General features: G+C 40.0%; 1 protein-coding gene across 1 annotated transcript in view; it reads left to right on the plus strand.

Moving 5' to 3' along the window:
• The first annotated feature begins 8,826 nt into the window (after positions 1 to 8,826).
• The window catches only part of SCN7A (sodium voltage-gated channel alpha subunit 7), an 81,953-nt gene continuing 73,136 nt past the window's right edge, over positions 8,827 to 17,643 (plus strand). Inside the window, 1 exon segment of the mRNA XM_036023355.1 lies at positions 8,827 to 9,053. Coding sequence (XP_035879248.1) covers positions 8,843 to 9,053 — 211 coding nt within the window. The 5' untranslated portion in view covers positions 8,827 to 8,842.

Raw genomic sequence — 17,643 nt, forward strand, 5'->3', positions numbered from 1 at the left:
TTTCTTAACGCTGAGAATGAAAGCGCCAGAATGAGAGCTGTGCAGCGGGTCCCAAGAGCATCCAGTCCAGACTGGAGGTGGAAGTCCCCATGGCATTTTACAGAAAAATTTAAAAGTGTGAGAAAAATGTAGTCAATGGATTAAAAAACAATAAATTCAAAAAGTTATTCAAGTATTAACTCTAGTAAAAACAAAAACACATATCCAAGGAAATATACTTGCAGTAATTTCTTTCTTACCAGGATCATATTATGAAAGCAATCAGTGTAGGTGTAATCAGTAACTTAAAACACATTGGCAGATGCTTGTGGAAAGGAGGTGAAAGAAAGGAACCATGCTCATTTTCCATAGCAGGGAGGTAATATATAATATCTAAACTGATGAGTCAAGAGAGAATAATATCCATATATTGTTTATAAATTTGGTAGATTACAGATGAAACAGCTAAAATGATTTAAACAGTTGCCTATTGAGAGGGAAAGTGAAGAAGCTAGGAGGGTTTTTGATATATAAGTCTTTCAGGAATATTTATAGTTTTAAACAATGTTCATGTTTAATAGAACATAAAATAAATGGAAACTAAAATTAATAATGTCCCAGGAAGTTATTAAAACCAACATGAAAATTGAAACATTGTCCCACCTTTCTCCTTGATTGCTCTTATATTCCTCCAGAGTTAAAACAGACTTCAAGTGATAGATTTCACAAAACAACTATTCAAGAGATGACTCTACAAAGAGAGGCCATCTCATCTTTTTCAGCTCACCAGAAATGAGAGGAATCTCCAGAAAAAAACACCAAATCTTAAATTGGATTTGTCTTATTAAGTGAATATTGAGTGTATGACCGTAGCCTGAGAACTTCACCTCTGCATCCTCCCAAACTCCATTCCCACATTCCCTGAAGCCCATCCACAGACTCCATCTAGTAACCTGCTTTCTACTGGCAACTTCCTCCCAGAAATAATTGCATCACTTGCAGAAACGCTGTAATTGTCTTTCAGAACTGCCACCCCTACACTACCCCCAACATTACAGCTGATGAAGGGAACAAATCTTGAGTGAACTTGGAATGGAATGCTGCAGGGTTCATATTCTGTCAACAGTGCCTCGGTTTGCACAACAATCAGCTAAGATACATAATTACTCATCTAAATATAACCTTCTGAAATGCTTAGAAATGATGAAATAGATTTTTTTCCTTCATCATGTGATACAAAACAAACAATCAACTATCAGCTCACTGTGAGTCAACTTCTTCTTCCACAGTATGGCAAGCCATTTTGCTTCTTGCATTATTTTCCCTTCAATTGTTTATCTCTAATTTTTCATTTTTTAAAGATTTTATTTATTTATTTTTAGAGAGGGAAAAGAGGGAGAAAGAGACAGAGAAACATCAATGTGTGGTTGCTGGGGGTCATGGCCTGCAACCCAGGAATGTACCCTGACTAGGAATCGAACCTGCGACACTTAATTTTTCAATAAATCGAAAATTTATTGGGGTAACATTAGTTAATAAGATTATATAAGTTTCAAGTATATATTTCTATGATATATGATGTGTATATTGCTTTGTGTGCCCATGACCCAAAGTCAAATTATCTTTGGTCATATATTTGACCCCCATTACCCTTTACAACCCCCACCCCCTTCCCTCTGGTAACCATCATACTGTTGTCTGTATCTATGAGTTTTTGTTTGCTTCTTTTCCTTGTTTATTTGTTGCTTTCAGTTTTATATCCCACATATGAGTGAAATCATGTGGTTCTTAATTTTTTCTGATTTATTTCACTTAGCATAACATTCTCAAGGTTCATTATGTTGTAATTTTCAACAAAGGAGCCAAAAATATACATCAGAGAAAAGAAAGCCTCTTCAACAAATGGTGCTGGGGACACTGGAAAGCCGTGTGTGAAAGGGAGTTTTCTGACCACCTCTGAAGGTCAGCTCTGAAAGCAATTTGATATTTTGGCAGTTGGAGAATATATTAAGTATCCTCACTATTACCTATTTATGTCTAAGCCTAAAAGCATACAAATAAGTCAACTTACCCAGATTTAGTAGATTTTGAAAGTGGATTTAGTCGTTTGGGACTATTTTCTGAACATAGCTTAGAAATTAAAGAAGATGAATAATAAACCTAAACTAACAAAAGTATCCCCAAGATTACTTTCCTTCACTCCTGCCTTGCTTACATACTTGTTGGTAAATTAAGGTTTTATTTCCTCATTCCAGATATCCTGCAGATGTTGAGGAATATAAAGGCTCCTCATGTAAAATACAAGAGATTCTTCCCTGTCCAGTGTGGCTCAGTTGGTTGGAGCCATGTCTTGTAAACTGAAAGGTTGCAGGTTTGATCCCCTGACTGAAAGGCAACCAGTGTTTCTCACATCAATGTTTCTCTCTCTCTCTCCCTTTCTCTATGCTTAAAAGCAATGAATAAAATGTCCTCGGGTGAGGGTAAAAAAAAAAAAGAAATTCTGAAAATTAGTATATAAATTCTTACTTATTAAACATAATTTCTTTCTTAGCATGAGGTCAATAGACTTAACATAAAATTTTCATGGTTATAAACAATATGAAAATATACTTATTATGACAATTCCAGCAAATCTCAGAGTACCCTGGATTATAGAATAAAAGGCTTGTTTCCAGATGCTGCCACTACAGTTTTATCTTTTCCTACCTAAACAACTCAGACAAAAGTAAAATAAAATAAGTAGTTAAAAAAAAGATTCTGGAGCCAGGGGAATTTTTACACCTATGCATTACAGAAGCATAAAGTGTTTAAGTATCAGACATTAAGCAGAATGAAAGCAGATCAACAAACAATTCTCAAGTTCTTCATATTACATGTACTCTATGGTCTATTCCAATGGTGAATCAGCACATTCTTCTGGGAAGCACATAACAGATTGAGAGCACTCTTGGTATTCATTCATTTAGCAGATTTACTGGGTACCCACTATATTATAACCTTTGTTCTAAACACTTCCTTATAACAGGGACAAACAAGTCCCTCTTGTCATGCATAATGTATTCAAGTGGAACAAGGCAGAAAATAAACAAATAAGCTATTGGTATTTAGCATGCTTAAGCGCTTACTCTCCAGCCATGATGAGAATCAAAGTGTGAGTGTAGGAATGAATAGGTGAGGCAAAGTGGAGGAAAAGATCATCTATCAGGGAGGAAATCAGATGCTAGGCTCTGAGATGTTTCATCCAAATGGTTATTTCATCCAGATGGATGAGAAATCTGTTCATGATCCTAGAAAGAGTTCAGATGAAGGGGAAGGTTGTCAACCAGAAAATAAATCCATAATGAGAATGCCCATAAAGTAAGAATATGTTTGCTATAGTAGAAGAAAGAGAGGATGATACAGCATTTTCAAAGGAAGAGTTTTGATCTGTTTGTATTTGGGGGGAATTGTTTGTTCATTATTTTTTTGGATTTTATTTATTCACTTGCAGAGACAGGAGAAGGGAGGGAGAGAAAGAGGGAGGAAAACATGAATATGGAAGAGAAACATTGATTAGCTGACCCCCCACCTACTCACCCCCAACCAGGGACTTGCCTACAACCCAGGCATGAGCTCTGACCAGGAACCAAACCAGTGACCATTCACCTTGCTGGACGATGCCCAAAGCACTGAAACATGCCAGTTAGGGCTGTTTGTCATGTTTTTACACAGGAATTTACCAACCGTAGATCTGGTATGGAGTGGGAATGAAAACACCAGGCTCATCTACACTTCAAAGACTGACATATTTAAGCTTAGTGTAAACAGCTCCCACTTAAACAGCCTGCAAGGAAAGTAATCCCCCCAGTGGCTTATCTGGTTCAAGTGTAGTGTGATAGAGCATGTTTCTCTTGACAAAGTAGGACATGTGGGTCTAGAGCTTCCACCTTCTGAATGTATACTTAGCGAACACAGCATAGAACAAGGGATTATAAGGGTCTTAAAGCAGAAGTGTGGAAAACAAAGAGCAACTGACCCCTCCCACCACACACCACATCCTTCTTACGATACTCCTTATTGAGCAAAGCAAATTTCATCAAGTCATTATTATTAGTAGCACAATAATTGCTAAAATCAATCAGATCCAGTCTAGTAACATTATCTAACAGTGCCGGTAAAATAACTTATTCCAGAACAACAACAAAAAAAGGGTATCCAACTCAGAAGGCACATTCAATATCATTGGTTTCCCTTTTACTTGCTTCCCATTTCTATTATCGCTGTGCAAAATGCCTTTAGATTAGTTGCCTGTTCATTACAGATTATACAAAGCAGTACAGTAATATCCCCTTATGCATTGGCATACATTCCAAGACCCCCATTGGATACCTGAAACTGCAGGTAGTACAGAACTCTGTATATACTACACTTTTTTCTATACATATATACTCATGATAAACTTTAATTTATAAATTAGGCACATTAGGAGATTAACAAGTAATCTAGTTAATAAAAGTGAGTAATAATAGAATTGAAAAATTAATTCAAAAACATGAGGAGAGGCTTAGGAACTTCTGGGACAATTTTAAATGTTCCAACATCCAAATCATAGTCAGAAGGTGTCAGAAGGAGAAGAGGAAAAGCAAGAAATTGCATTGAAAGCTTAGTTGAACAAATAATGAAGGAGAACTTCTGCAATCCAGCAAAAGAAATAGACTATCAGGAAGTCCAGGAAGCTCATAGAGTCCCAAAGAATTGGATCCAGGGAGAAACACGTGAAGGCACATCATAATTGCATTACCCAAGATTAAAGATAAAGAGAGAATCTTAAAAGCAGCAAAAGAAAAGGAGGCACTTATTTATAAAGGAGTTCCCATAAGACTCTCTCAGCTAATTTCTCAAAAGAAACCTTAGAGGCAAGAAGGGGCTGGAAAGAAGTATTCAAAGTCATGAAAAGCAAGGACCTACATCCAAGATTGCTTTATCCAGCAAAGCTATCATTTAGAATGGAAGGGCAGATAATGTGCTTCCCAGATAAGATCAAGTTAAGAGCTCATCATCACCAAGCCCTTATTATATGAAATATTAAAGGGACTTATCTAAGAAAAAGATCAAAACTATGAACAGTAAAATGACAACAAATTCACAACTATCAACAACTGAACCTAAAAATCAAAAACAAAACAAAAAACAAACTAAGCAAACAACTAGAACAGGAACAGAATCATAGAAACAGAGATCACATGGAGGGTTATCAGTGGGGAAGGGGAGGGGGAAGACTGGGAAGAAAAGATACAGGGAGTAAGAAACATAATTGGTCAGCACAAAATGGACAGGGGGAGGTTAAGAATAGTATAGGAAAAGGAGAAGCCAAAGAACTTATATGTAAAACCCATGGACATGAACTAGGGAAATGTTGGTGGGGGGTGCAGGGCAGAAGGGGATAAAGGGAAAAAAATGGAAAATAGGACAACTATTATAGCATAATCAATAAAATATACTTTTTTAAATTGCCAAAAAAATAGAATTGAACAATTAATATACTATAACAAAGTTATGTGAATGTGGTCTCCCCCCACACACATACACACCCTCAACATATTTTATTTTAGTGTATTCATCCTCCTTCATGTGATGATGTGAGATGATAAAACACCAACTCTGTGCAACCATCCCTTATTTGCAATAAATGGTTTGGTGTCACTTGTTTCAGTGTATTTGTTGCTGGAGTCTTCATAGGCTCAGTGTTTTCTGGCATAACAAGTTGCCCTCAATCAGAACAAATTCCTGCGCATGGCCTCCACCCCTGAATTTAATGCTTTTACCATTTTAACTAAGCATTTATCACACACCGTGGCCACAACTGTTGCAGTTTGAGCTGCTGCAGCAAAACTAGCACAGATTTCTTTTCCCTTATTCACAATTTTACAGGTAGAAAATTTGTTCTCACCAGAGGTCTTTGCAAACTCAGCACATGATTATTTTCTTTTCTTATTAAGTAGAGAACTTTCATTTTTCTTTGCAGTATCCAAATAGCCAGCATAACTACTCTTGTGCTTTGGGGCCATTATTAAGTAAAACAGTGTTTCTTGAACACAAGCCCTGAGATACCACAACAATCCATCTGAAAAGCAAGATGACTACTAAGAGACCGATGGTCTAGGAGTGTGTACAGTGTGGATACACTGGACAAGGGGAGGATTCATGTTTGGCAGGACAGAGCGAGACTCTTGCAATTTCCTCATGCTACTCAGAATGGCACACAATTTAAAACTTACAAATTGTTCATTTCTAGAATTTTCCATGTAATATTTTCAGACTGTAGTGGACCTAAGGTAACTAAAACCACAAAAAGAGAAAATGAAGATAAAAGGGATTACTCTACTTCTTTTTATTTGTGTCAGATATCTTATTTAAGCTACCAAATATTTGATATTGTTAAGTTTAAGTTTATATTATGTTTGAATGTGACAGGGGAACTCAAGAGTTAAAGATTGTAGCTTCTGTCATAGTTGGTAGGCTTAAGTGATTAATGTATATGGAAAGCTGTGATTCTAGGAACTGGAATGCATGGCCACATGACTTCAGAGGTTCAGCAAGCAATTCAACCTTGGGCTCCAGAGGGTCTGCAAGAGATGGAGATGGTATCTGAGCCATTGTGTTCCAGGGAGGGATGCAGATAGAGACTTGTTGATTGACAGATAAAGTAGCGAGGGGTGGGTATTAGGGAGTGGAGGGATTGTGCAAAAAGGAAAAAGGACTCAGAAAGAACAACAGTGTGGTGATTTCGAGGCGGGGACAGGATGTAAAGAGACTAAATGGTAATGGAAAAAACAAACATATAATAAAGATTAAATTAAAAACAAACAAATAAACAAACTTTTTGGCCAACCTAATTAAAACAAAAAGGTACTAGTAAAATCTCCATTGGACTGCAACTCTTATCCAATTAACCTTTCTTCCAAATCCCTTACCTACACTTTCTTCTCCTTATAGAAACGTCGGCTTGAGATGAGGTGTTAAGATGGATTTTAGGGTACATAACCCACCATTTTCTCAGATCACCAGCGTCTGAATACGGCACCCATAAAGATCCAATCCTTGTCTCTACATATTTGTTCTAACAGTGGCAGGCAGCACAGATGCTGGCTTTTCTGGCTTTGAATGCACTAAAAGGTGTACAGGATCTGACTGAGTGACAAGGGGTGTGTCAGTCAGAATCCCAAGAAGAGTCACTTGTATTGTCACCACAAAGTGTGGGGAAGAGTAGCTGGTCATTCACATATTGTCTACTAAAAGGAAACCAAATGCACGTTTGACACTACGAAATAATCGTTGTTAAATTTTCAGTATGATCATGGTCTTGGATTACATTTTTTGAAAGTCCTTATAATTCAGAGACATATGCTGATGATGCACGTTTGGATATAATGATGACAGCTGAACTACTTTTAAGTAAATTCAAAGTGGGAAGGAGGGTACAGGGAAAATAAGATTGTCTATATGTCCACACTAGTTGAGGCTGGGTGCATAAGAGTTTATTATACTTTCTTCATATTTTTGTATATGTTTGAGAATCTTTCTAACAAATTTATAATTTAAATAAACACAGTGCATGCAACAGACCCTCCCTGTGAATCACACAGGAAACCTGCTGTCCCGGAGATGGTGTGCTCAGCACCAGTAACACCTTACTTCACTTCACTCTTCTGTTCTATGGTTTGCAATATAAAATTTGAACCTCTTGTGTAAATATACATTATATCTTTTCCCCATTCCTCATTTTTGTTATCTTTTCTTGGTGTGTTGCAGGAATCTTTTTTAAGGACACTTCACCCTTTTCAAACAAATTGGGACTATAAAATGTATGTTCTATGGTGTGGCAAAATTTTCCAACTCTCTTTGGGAAAGGAGGTTCAACAGCTCTTCCCTTCACCGTCAAATTACTGATTGTCCACCAGTTTTCCCAAAATTTCCCAAATGCTTACTTTTTCCTCTGTCCTTTGTTTCAAATCACCAGAGGTGGAAAGCAATCCAGAGTGAGGAGGTTATTGCTCCAACCCATTCTTTCCTAAACCGCTGCACACCGACGCATACCTACACACACAAACTTACACTCACACCGTAGCCATGCCCTGATTTGAACGCTGCAGGCTCTGCTGCAGCAGCCACGAGAGGGGAGAGAGAAAGCAACTGGAGGTGGAGGTGAAGAACCTGTTTGCTGCCTTCCTCTCTTGCTCTCCCGCCTCTCCCACCAGTTCACACCTCTCTCCCCTCCTCCACCTTCCACTTTAACTGCATCCCTGCGCAAATCCGCCTCTCCCTTTCTTCAAGCCCACTTCCCCCTGTTTCACCCCTTCGTAGATCCCGCTCCTCTGGCCCGCAAGACACCACAGCTGCCCCGTCTCTTGCGTCTTCAGATGCTGCCCGGCTTTCTGTCAACACCACCCCGCCCACGCCCCTGTAGAAGGAGTCGCGCACTGGCCTGGAGCTGAGGGCGGGGGGAGAGGGTGGTGAAGCTGGGAGAGGGGAGGGAGGAGTGGGGAAAGACATAAAAACAGCTTCCTGGCGGAGGGCGCGGCTCCTCTGCGCATCTGGCTGAAGGGGGTCTCTGGTCAGTGGCTGGGCAGCCTCCCCAGTGACTCGGTTTCTAGCTGACAATTCAGCGAGCCATCATAGCTTGGCTAGCAGCTGGTGAGGGCAGATGCCAGCCTAGCAAGCAATACCTCCTAAGCAACCAGAGCCCAGGAAACCAGAGATCAGAAAGAGAAGCCCAAGAGGAGAAAAGGGTTCCAAGGAGCCCAGCTCTGAGGGCTCCAAGAAGCCCAGGAGCTGGTGGAGACCCGTCACATGGTAGCAAGTAAGTGCCTTTTTCTTGCTGTGTATGCCCAGTCCCAGGGTGGTGACAGCTGCCCACCGCTGCCAATCTTTCCCACCCAACCCCCACCTGCCCCACCCTGTACATACCCCTAGATCCCCAGCTGGAGATGAAGACTCTGGGCAGGAATTAAGAGGGCCACTGATTTCCAGAGCAGCAGTGGCCTGTGGGTGTTTGCCCTGCACTGTATGTGAGGTCGGTTTTCTCATTCCACCAGGTAAGCTTCTGATAGCAGGATGCTCTGTCAGTGTAAAATTTCTAGAAACCCTTTATGTCAATGGGGTTTAGGTCACATGGCAGGATAATAGAGGAGAAGGAATAAACCTTATGCAAGATAGGGTATATATACTTCTCCTAGGATGTATACTTGTGTCTCGTTTCAAGATTGGTGCTTTACATGTAAGAACTGACAGTATAAAATTAGAGGCATAAATGTGATGGGGAGTGGTGTTTGGATCAACAGGTTTTGAGGTTGTTTTTTGTCTTGTTTTGTTTTGTTTTTCTCATTGTTTAGCTCTGTAAAAGTCATGTGTTCTGGAGGTTTTCTTTCTTTCAGAGGTGATGATTATTCCTTGTGGCTCTGGTTACATGTTGCCTCCAATACTTAGAATATTGGTCAAAGCAGGGCCAGTGATGGGCACAGGTGGGATGGCACAGTGATGGGCTCCCTTTCTTAATGGAAATGATAGAGGCAAGTTTGGATATTGGTCAGAAAAGTTTCTTGAAATGGGAAGGTGTTTAGGTGGTGCTTTTTGTGGTTATTTTTTATTTCTGACTATTGTGCAGGAGGGTAGTTTATGATAAAAATAGAAGGAAACTGGGCCTTGTAATAAAGAGAATCCTGAGTACCATACCTGCTACAATAAGCCCTAATTAAAATTATAAGTCAAGAAGATAAGGCCTATAAGGAGTAATTAGCCAGTAATTACTACTTAGCTAATCAATAATGAGTTGGAAGTCCAATGAAGAAGACTTTGAGATTGAGAATAATAAAACTTGATTTCCATTTTTGTGAAAAAGCAAATTATTTAACTCTTGATTAAGCTTTATTTTTATTATTTGTAAATCACACATCAAAAACTTGCATGTTCTGGTAAGGACTAAATTACTGAGATTACATGAAGGGTTTTGTGAAGGTAATGTCACGTGTAATTGTTGCTTGCATCGAGATTATTCCATGTTCTTATCCATTCCACTGCTCTAGCTCTTACATATTTAAGTCCAGTTCAGTGACTGAATAAAAGAGGTTATGGCCGGGCTCATTGGAATGCACTAGAAGAAGGGAAATTCAAATGCAAGTCATGATCTCTTTTGCCATCTGTACAATTTCAAGTATATTCTATTGCAACATTGCAGGCTTTAGCTAACATTTCATATTAAACACCTTTGAATTCTCTCAAAATATGCTTTACCCACTTTCTGTTTTTATTTTTAAATTTTGGTTTAGGTATGTGGTCTTAGATCCTAGGGATGAAACCATCGAGTATATAGGATATAGCTGAATGTATTTTGGTCCATTAATTAATATAGGAAAAATCAAAGTTTAGGCATAAATACCTGACTGTTGATGGCTGGGATTCATTAAAACCCTGCATTCAGAGGAGAGGTGCTCTGAGCCCCTTCTTTCCTGTCAATGTGTTTAAAACAATAGGAGAAAATCTTAAAATTGGATATAAGCTCAGAAAAGGGATCCAACAGATCCCAGGTGATGTGGGCAGGACCCAGCACCTGCCACATGTACTGGTCTCCACTGGAGAGTGGGCAGTAGAGCCAGGGCACCTAGGAACTGGGCATCTGTCTCATGGCCTCCTGTGGGAGAAGGTCTAGTAGGGTAGCTGGTATATACGCTCATGACATTTGATCCAGTAGGACAAATAGAGGTCTAAAGCACACAGGAAATGAAAACAACAGGTTTTGCTCAATTCTTACCTAGGGAGAAGTACCCTACTACATCTCAGCCCTAGATCTCACTATGACAGAATCTGCACCATAAACGAGGCACTCCAAGTCTGATCCATAATCCTGTCCCTACCAGCATAGACTCTCACTTGAAAGCTTATGGTGGGGACATTAGCATGAAAGGGACATTCTTGATTTCTGGGAGTTTGGTCCCATTATTTTCACTAGCCAATATCAACACTGGTCAGTTGTGGGAGGACATATGTGAACCCTACCCACCCTGAGTAGCCATCAGCAATGCATAGTCACCCACCATCCCATGACACTAACTTATACAGACATCTCATTTTTCCCTGAGTTTTTCTCCTTCTCTTCTATTAGTGTGGGCTAATCAAGGCCAGGTAAGCAAGATCTCATCTCTACAACACTAAAAGAGGGAACCTTTCAGGCTGAAGAGAAAGTTTTCACCCGAAGGCTTCTACAGATGTTTTTCATCTGGTCCATATCTCTTGGCCCAGCTGGCATCATGATTTCCATGTATTTGTTCTAGCATTGTTATTTATACACCAGGTTTATTCTGGTTATACTCCATGCTGATGGGGTGCTCATTTGTCTGGCTACAGATATCCCTGTTGTATACACAATATTTCTGACCCAGTTGCCCTGGCCTGTTGCTGGCTGAGGGTAACCAGCTCTGTGGTGGCAGCCAGCTGCCAAACTGACTGTATTAGCATCAAACAAGAGCTCGTTAAAGCTAGGGCCCTCCCTGACCAGGGAAATTCTATTTTTTTAAGTCCAAAAATAGGTCAGGGCATTTGGCTTTAAACTAGAACATAAGAGGATGTTGATTTATGGTGTGTGTGGGGGGGTAGTCCCTGGGTGAATATGTGGTGCTGAATGGAATATTCCTTCCTTTCTGCTTCAGATACCAGAGTGAGGCTCCCAGCCCACCAGCCTCTCACTCTCTGAGTTCTTCCAGAAGTGACATGATCTAAGTGCTTAATTATAGGCCATAACTTTGGCTTTGGTCCATATCTAGTTTTGCCCTAATATGTTTCAAGGCTCCTCTCATATTTCTCTGAAATTCCAGAAGTTGATCAGTATCTGTGTTTGGTTCCTCATTTGAAAAGCTAGAGTAGTTTAGGGGAGTGGGAGTAGGTCCCGGAAGAGTAGATGAATTCTTCCGGAGAGATCAGGAGCCCAGGTGAATAGCCAACTCTGGCCATTAGGGCTCCAGTGAATGTATCTGTTGTGGAATATTTTTTTAAATCTATATCTGTATTCCACAGATCCAGTGGCACCTAAACCCATAGGTTAAAAAGCCTCAGGATTGCTGCTTAGTGTAGAAGTGCATGCATGATAGGCTCTCCTTTGTATTACTCTAGCAGGGGCAACAATACATTCTTCCCTCTTGAGCTCTTAAATGGCCTCTAGCCAGATATTTCTTCTCAAGGGCCTGACTGACTAGGGTCACAGGACAGTTAGTTCTGGAGATATTCTGGACTTTCCCCAATATGCTTGTTTTGGTGGGCTGGACAGGCATAGCTTGGAAATTGTTGTCATATTCATAGAAACAAGGGACCCTGCTAGTGAACCATGAGGTTGCCATAGAGAAGCTTAAGAGGGCACGCTGAAAATCAAGGCAGCTTTTCTTCGTGTTCCTGGAACTCTGTCCCTGCCTCCACTGCCTCACCAGTCATAATGGCTTAGCCTGGTGAGACTCTGTCTACCATAGAGATTCACTGTCCTGTATCCATCCTCTTAAGGCATTGAAACTCCTACTGAGCTTTCCTTGAGCTCATTCTCATTAGTGAATTTGAGACTGGGTGCTAAGACTGTCATATGACACTTACCCAGGTTTCTTCCCCTTGTATGAGCTGTACCATTTGAATGTGTATGATATGGACTCCTCCCCAGAAAGAAGACATTTGCAAAGATCTCAGCTCATGATTATTGAATGAATCATCCCTGGAATCCAAGTTCACCAGATTTTTAGGGGAGTTCAGTTCTCAAAGGAAATCTTATTTGGGGAGAGATGGGACCTGTCCCTTTGGACTTTTGCAGGTGCTCATTTATTTACACAGCTGTTTTTCTAGTTTTTGAATCCTAAAGAATGGATTAAAATTCTTAAGAAATATGAAACAAGACAAAATGGCAGTGCATACTTATGTTTTTGAGAAAGTTATTTATAATTTTCCTCTTCCAGATGACATGTTCTAGGAATGTGTTAGCTGAAATTGTCAAAGCGAAGGAGTTGAGACCAGAATTAAGTGAATACTCTGAAGCCCAAACAGGCTGACCTGGGAGCAGAAACAGCTGCAGTCAGAATCTGGGTCCAGGGACAAAGGGAAAAAATGTCAATTAAGGCAGGCAAGATAAAGTGTATGACAGAAAGGATTAAAGAGTAGGAGTCAAACAATCAAAATTAAACAGGAAGTAAGCAGCTCAAGTGGAAAAAATAATCCAAAAGCAGAATAATCCACTAGGCAGGTTGAAGTCAAGGGGAGCACAGGGTTCCAAAATTCCAGGTGGATTGACGCCATTTTGGTCAATCTGCCCATTATTTGCAAGCCTTCAGAGTGTAAGCATTCCATTTCCAGATTTTAATAATACATACATGGTAAATTATATTCAAATAGTAGAGAAATATCAACCAGAGAGCAACAGAATCTCCTGATACCTTTTAGTTCCTAAACTGCTATAGATATTGCAGGTTAGTTTCTTCCAGAGGGAAACATTACGCATGTAGTAGCATATATAATACCATGTGTATAATCCTTGTAAGACATTTCATTCAAAGGTAAACACAGCAAGCCATTCTCAATGTTACATTTTTCACTAAGTAATTTATTTTGGGAATCTTTCCATATGAGTACAGACATATCTCTTCTTCATGATTACTAAATAATGTCTCATGATAGCAGCCTACTGGAATTTATGAGATTAGCTCCTTAAAGTGGACACTTTGATTGTTGCCAGTCTTTGAAATTAAAAGCCTGTTGCGACTGACATCTTTGCAAATGTGACTTCTCGAACTTCTGCAAGAATATTCAAAGGGCAGTTTAATTTGGGAGCCCAAGAGTACATGTAACTATTGACAAAGTCATTCAGATTAAAATGGACTTAATTACACTTTCACCTAAACTGTGTGAAGGTGCCCATTGTCTTCATATCCCAGCCAGCCAATGGTCATATCCACTGAGAAGAGTTTCAGTTATCTCTCTAAAGCTTTACTGCTAAAGTTATTGATTATTTTAACCTTATCCATGTCTTTCAGAATCTCATGAGTTTCAGTCATCTCTGCTCATAGTCTTCTGCATCTCAAAAGACAATGATAATATTATCATGTCCTCCATAAGAAAAAAAAGCAGTACATCTAATATCATTTGAGTTCTAAACCCTGGAGAGAGAAAAAAAAAGATAATACAGAGTTCTAAGGGAAAAGATTTTGCATCACAGAATTTAGTTGTGAGTCATCATAGAATGTGGGAAAGATGAAACATAAGCCATAAGATATATCTACACAGTGCAGTCCAGTAGCCCTAAATGAACAAAAATGTCCATCGAAATTGGTCTCTTCATTAAAGTAGGTTGTGATTTCTACATTCTCAACAATACAGATTCCATTTGATGGGCATATTAACTGTCTCCTTCATGTATGCATGCTGTACCTTCTCGTCCCAAGTTAACTATTTTTTTCTTCACTTTTCCTAATTTACATTATCTCGCTCTGTGGCCTACACCCTTGTAAGCTACTTTAAATCTTTTATTAAATAAATTAGGAGAATACATGAATATATACTATCTGGTATGGAGTAGAACATGCCATAATTTCTTTTGGCAAAGCTAATCCAGCATCTGTTTCTATCCCTAGGGTCAAATCCAGCTTCCCAGAAAACAGGAGAGTTGGATTATTTAGAATCAGGGGTGTCCAACCTGTTGTTCATGGGCCACATGCAGCCCAGGATGGTTTTGAATGCAGCCCAACACAAAATCTTAAATTTACTTAAAACATTAGGAGATATTTTTTGTGTGTGATTACATGTCACAATGTATTTAATGTGTGACCCAAGACAAATGTTCTTCTTCCAGTGTGGCCCAGAGATGCCAAAACTTTGGACACCCCTGATAGATGTTGTAGTTTCATTAACTAAAGGGAGGAAAATGAGAGCAAGGAGGCTATGACTGGCCTAGGTAGTCACTTCCCACATGTGCAGGATCTGTCTTCATAGCCTGACTGCATTACTGGTGGGCTGTTGTCTGGGAATCAAACTGAGAGACAGGAGAAGTAGGGAGTGGGAGGAGACAGGAAAAACATTGACTTCCGACATTACCTTTCTTCAGTGTCCTTCATTATCTCTCAGAAGCTGCAGCTGCAGTTGCTGATAGAAAATGCTATCCACACAGCCTCTTCCCTGAGAACACAGCTGCACAGAGGCCAGTCATTGGGTGGCCTTGCTTATTGGGTGGCTATGTCATTCATCTTCCAATTCAGGATGTTTTGAAAAGGAAAGAGAATGCCATTAATAATTAGTCCTCAACAACAAGTATGAACCCAAACTGTCCCCAGAACCCGTGACCTCTAATCACTGTACTTAATATGAAATTGAATGTGTCGGAAATGAGAGAAAAGAGTGGAAGGAAAAGGAGATATATATTCTCTCTGAGGGAACCAGAGCAGCAGGATAATGTGACTGTCCCAACTGCACTTCTTTGATTTCAAACTTTGAAGCTGCTCTTCAAACAGGATCTTTGTGGCAGACTGCTAGTATTCAGTATGGTCATTGCTGAACAGGCACCCAGAGAATGAGGAAAGTCTAGAAGTAAGGGAGAGAAGGCGCTCAAAGAGGTGAAAAGAATGATCTTCTGGAGAAGTGATGTTCTAAAGCAGGTATTTGCCTCAGCAATTCCAGTATGCACTTCATCTCTCATACTTTGGATATCAGACAAGAAAAAACAAAAGAAAATGTGACCATGCCTCTGCTTGCTCCATAAAGGTGGTTGGATGATGCCTGGCTATCATATAAAGGAATCTTTGTGTCTGGCAGGTTGCATTAGATTCATCTCAAGGGGCTCAGCCCAACATAATCTGAAATTGCCCATTTGGGTTGGGATGTTTGCTCCTAGATTTTTTGAAATTATTTTATTGTTCATTTACAGTTGTCTGCATTTTCCCTCCATCACTCCCCTCCAACCCCAGTCAAACTCACCTCCCTCCCTTGCTTCCACCCTCGCCCTTGGTTTTGTCCATGTGTTCTTTATAGTAGCTCCTGAAAACCCTTCCCCTCATTATCCCCTCCCACCTCCCCTCTGGTTATTGTCAGATTGTTCTTAATTTCAACGTCTCTGGTTATATTTTGATTGCTTTTTTCTTTTGTTGATTATGTTCCAGTTAAAGGTGAGATTATATGGTATTTGCCCCTCACCACCTGGCTTATTTCACTTGGCATAATGCTCTCCATTTCCTAGATTTTTAATATTAGCACCAGGAGATTTCTAATAGGTAGTCAGGAGCTGATATAATTCAAACCAGCTGCACTGAATTTCCTTTCCCTACAACTCAATACCAAGGTCTTGACCAAACATCACCATTCTTTTACCTGTGTCCTTTGAGAGGCCTCAGGACTCATGAACTGTAGATTGGACACTGTGACATCCTTACAGCCATCCAGAATCTGACACATTGTTGAAGGTCTTGTATATATCTCAAGCTAACCCACAGCCAGACTAGGTGCTAGAGGTTTATGGTTTGCCTTATGTTGCAACTGGTTCAGACTCTTTCATCTGGTCACAGATTTAGGGCATGGTTTGTTCCACTGCTCAGAACCTGGGCAACAATGAGGGTTCACGGAAATCCAAGAGTCTCACTGTAGATGAAGAGGATGCTCACAGAGATCAGCTGGTTGTGAATGGGCCCCAGGAGCTCCAGGGAGAGTTTCAGTCATGGATTTTATTAAACAGAAGTTGAGATCAGGTCTTGCACCTCAGGGGAGCCAGTTGCATCATGGACTTCAGGGTTGAAAGCAAGTTTTAGAATCTGGTTGCATGATAAAACCCCCATGCATTCCACTGGGAAGTGACAAATGGTACTTTTCTTTTACTTGTTGATGTGACCACTGGCCAAGAATTTTTGGTTAAGGATCTGGCAGACAGGACTCACCAGAAATACAATTCTAGAAAGACCCTGGCTCCTCTACAACTTGCTCATTTTGTTGGAGTAACAAGGGGTAATTCAGAAATCCCAGAGGCCAATTTTACAAAGGACATCTGTCTGAAGAACATCTGTTCAAAAACATCTGGAGAAATTGGAGTCATTGAACAGTTTAGAATGTTGGTTTGGAACACTTTCCCAGACTCACTGGGAAAAATCACTTCTAAGACTTGTTGTCTTATAAAATTCAAGTAGGAATATTTGAAGCAGAATCAACTTTACTTTTGTGTTCCTAGGAGCCTCACTTTCTATCATCTTTATCACTCACAGTGGCATTTGTAAGTAAGTCAGGAGACCCTTGTTGGGATCCTATCCCCAGTGATCTTTGCCCGTTCCTGGTGTTTCAGCTGCCACTGAGTTTTCCTCCTCTTCACTGTTCTCAACAAATTTGCGCTCAAATGCAGACAGGGAGACTTTGTGATCTGACACTGGTTATAGACCTCTAATCCTTTGTGTATATTGAATATGGTATTCTGAAGCCTAGTGTCCTAGACTGTTCCCTATTTCAAGACAAGAGATATTAATTGTTATCAGATTATTAGAAAATTTGGCACACACTATGTAAAAACCAGGTCTACCTGTGTTGGAAATGCTTTTAATTTTGATGCTGACACTGGCCCACAGTGTCTGCATCATTATGGATGAAAGGAGACATTCACACAGACTACCGAGTCCAGTGGAGGAAAAGGGACAGCAT

This window comes from Phyllostomus discolor, chromosome 4 (genome assembly GCF_004126475.2).
Source record: "Phyllostomus discolor isolate MPI-MPIP mPhyDis1 chromosome 4, mPhyDis1.pri.v3, whole genome shotgun sequence".
NCBI lineage: Eukaryota > Metazoa > Chordata > Mammalia > Chiroptera > Phyllostomidae > Phyllostomus > Phyllostomus discolor.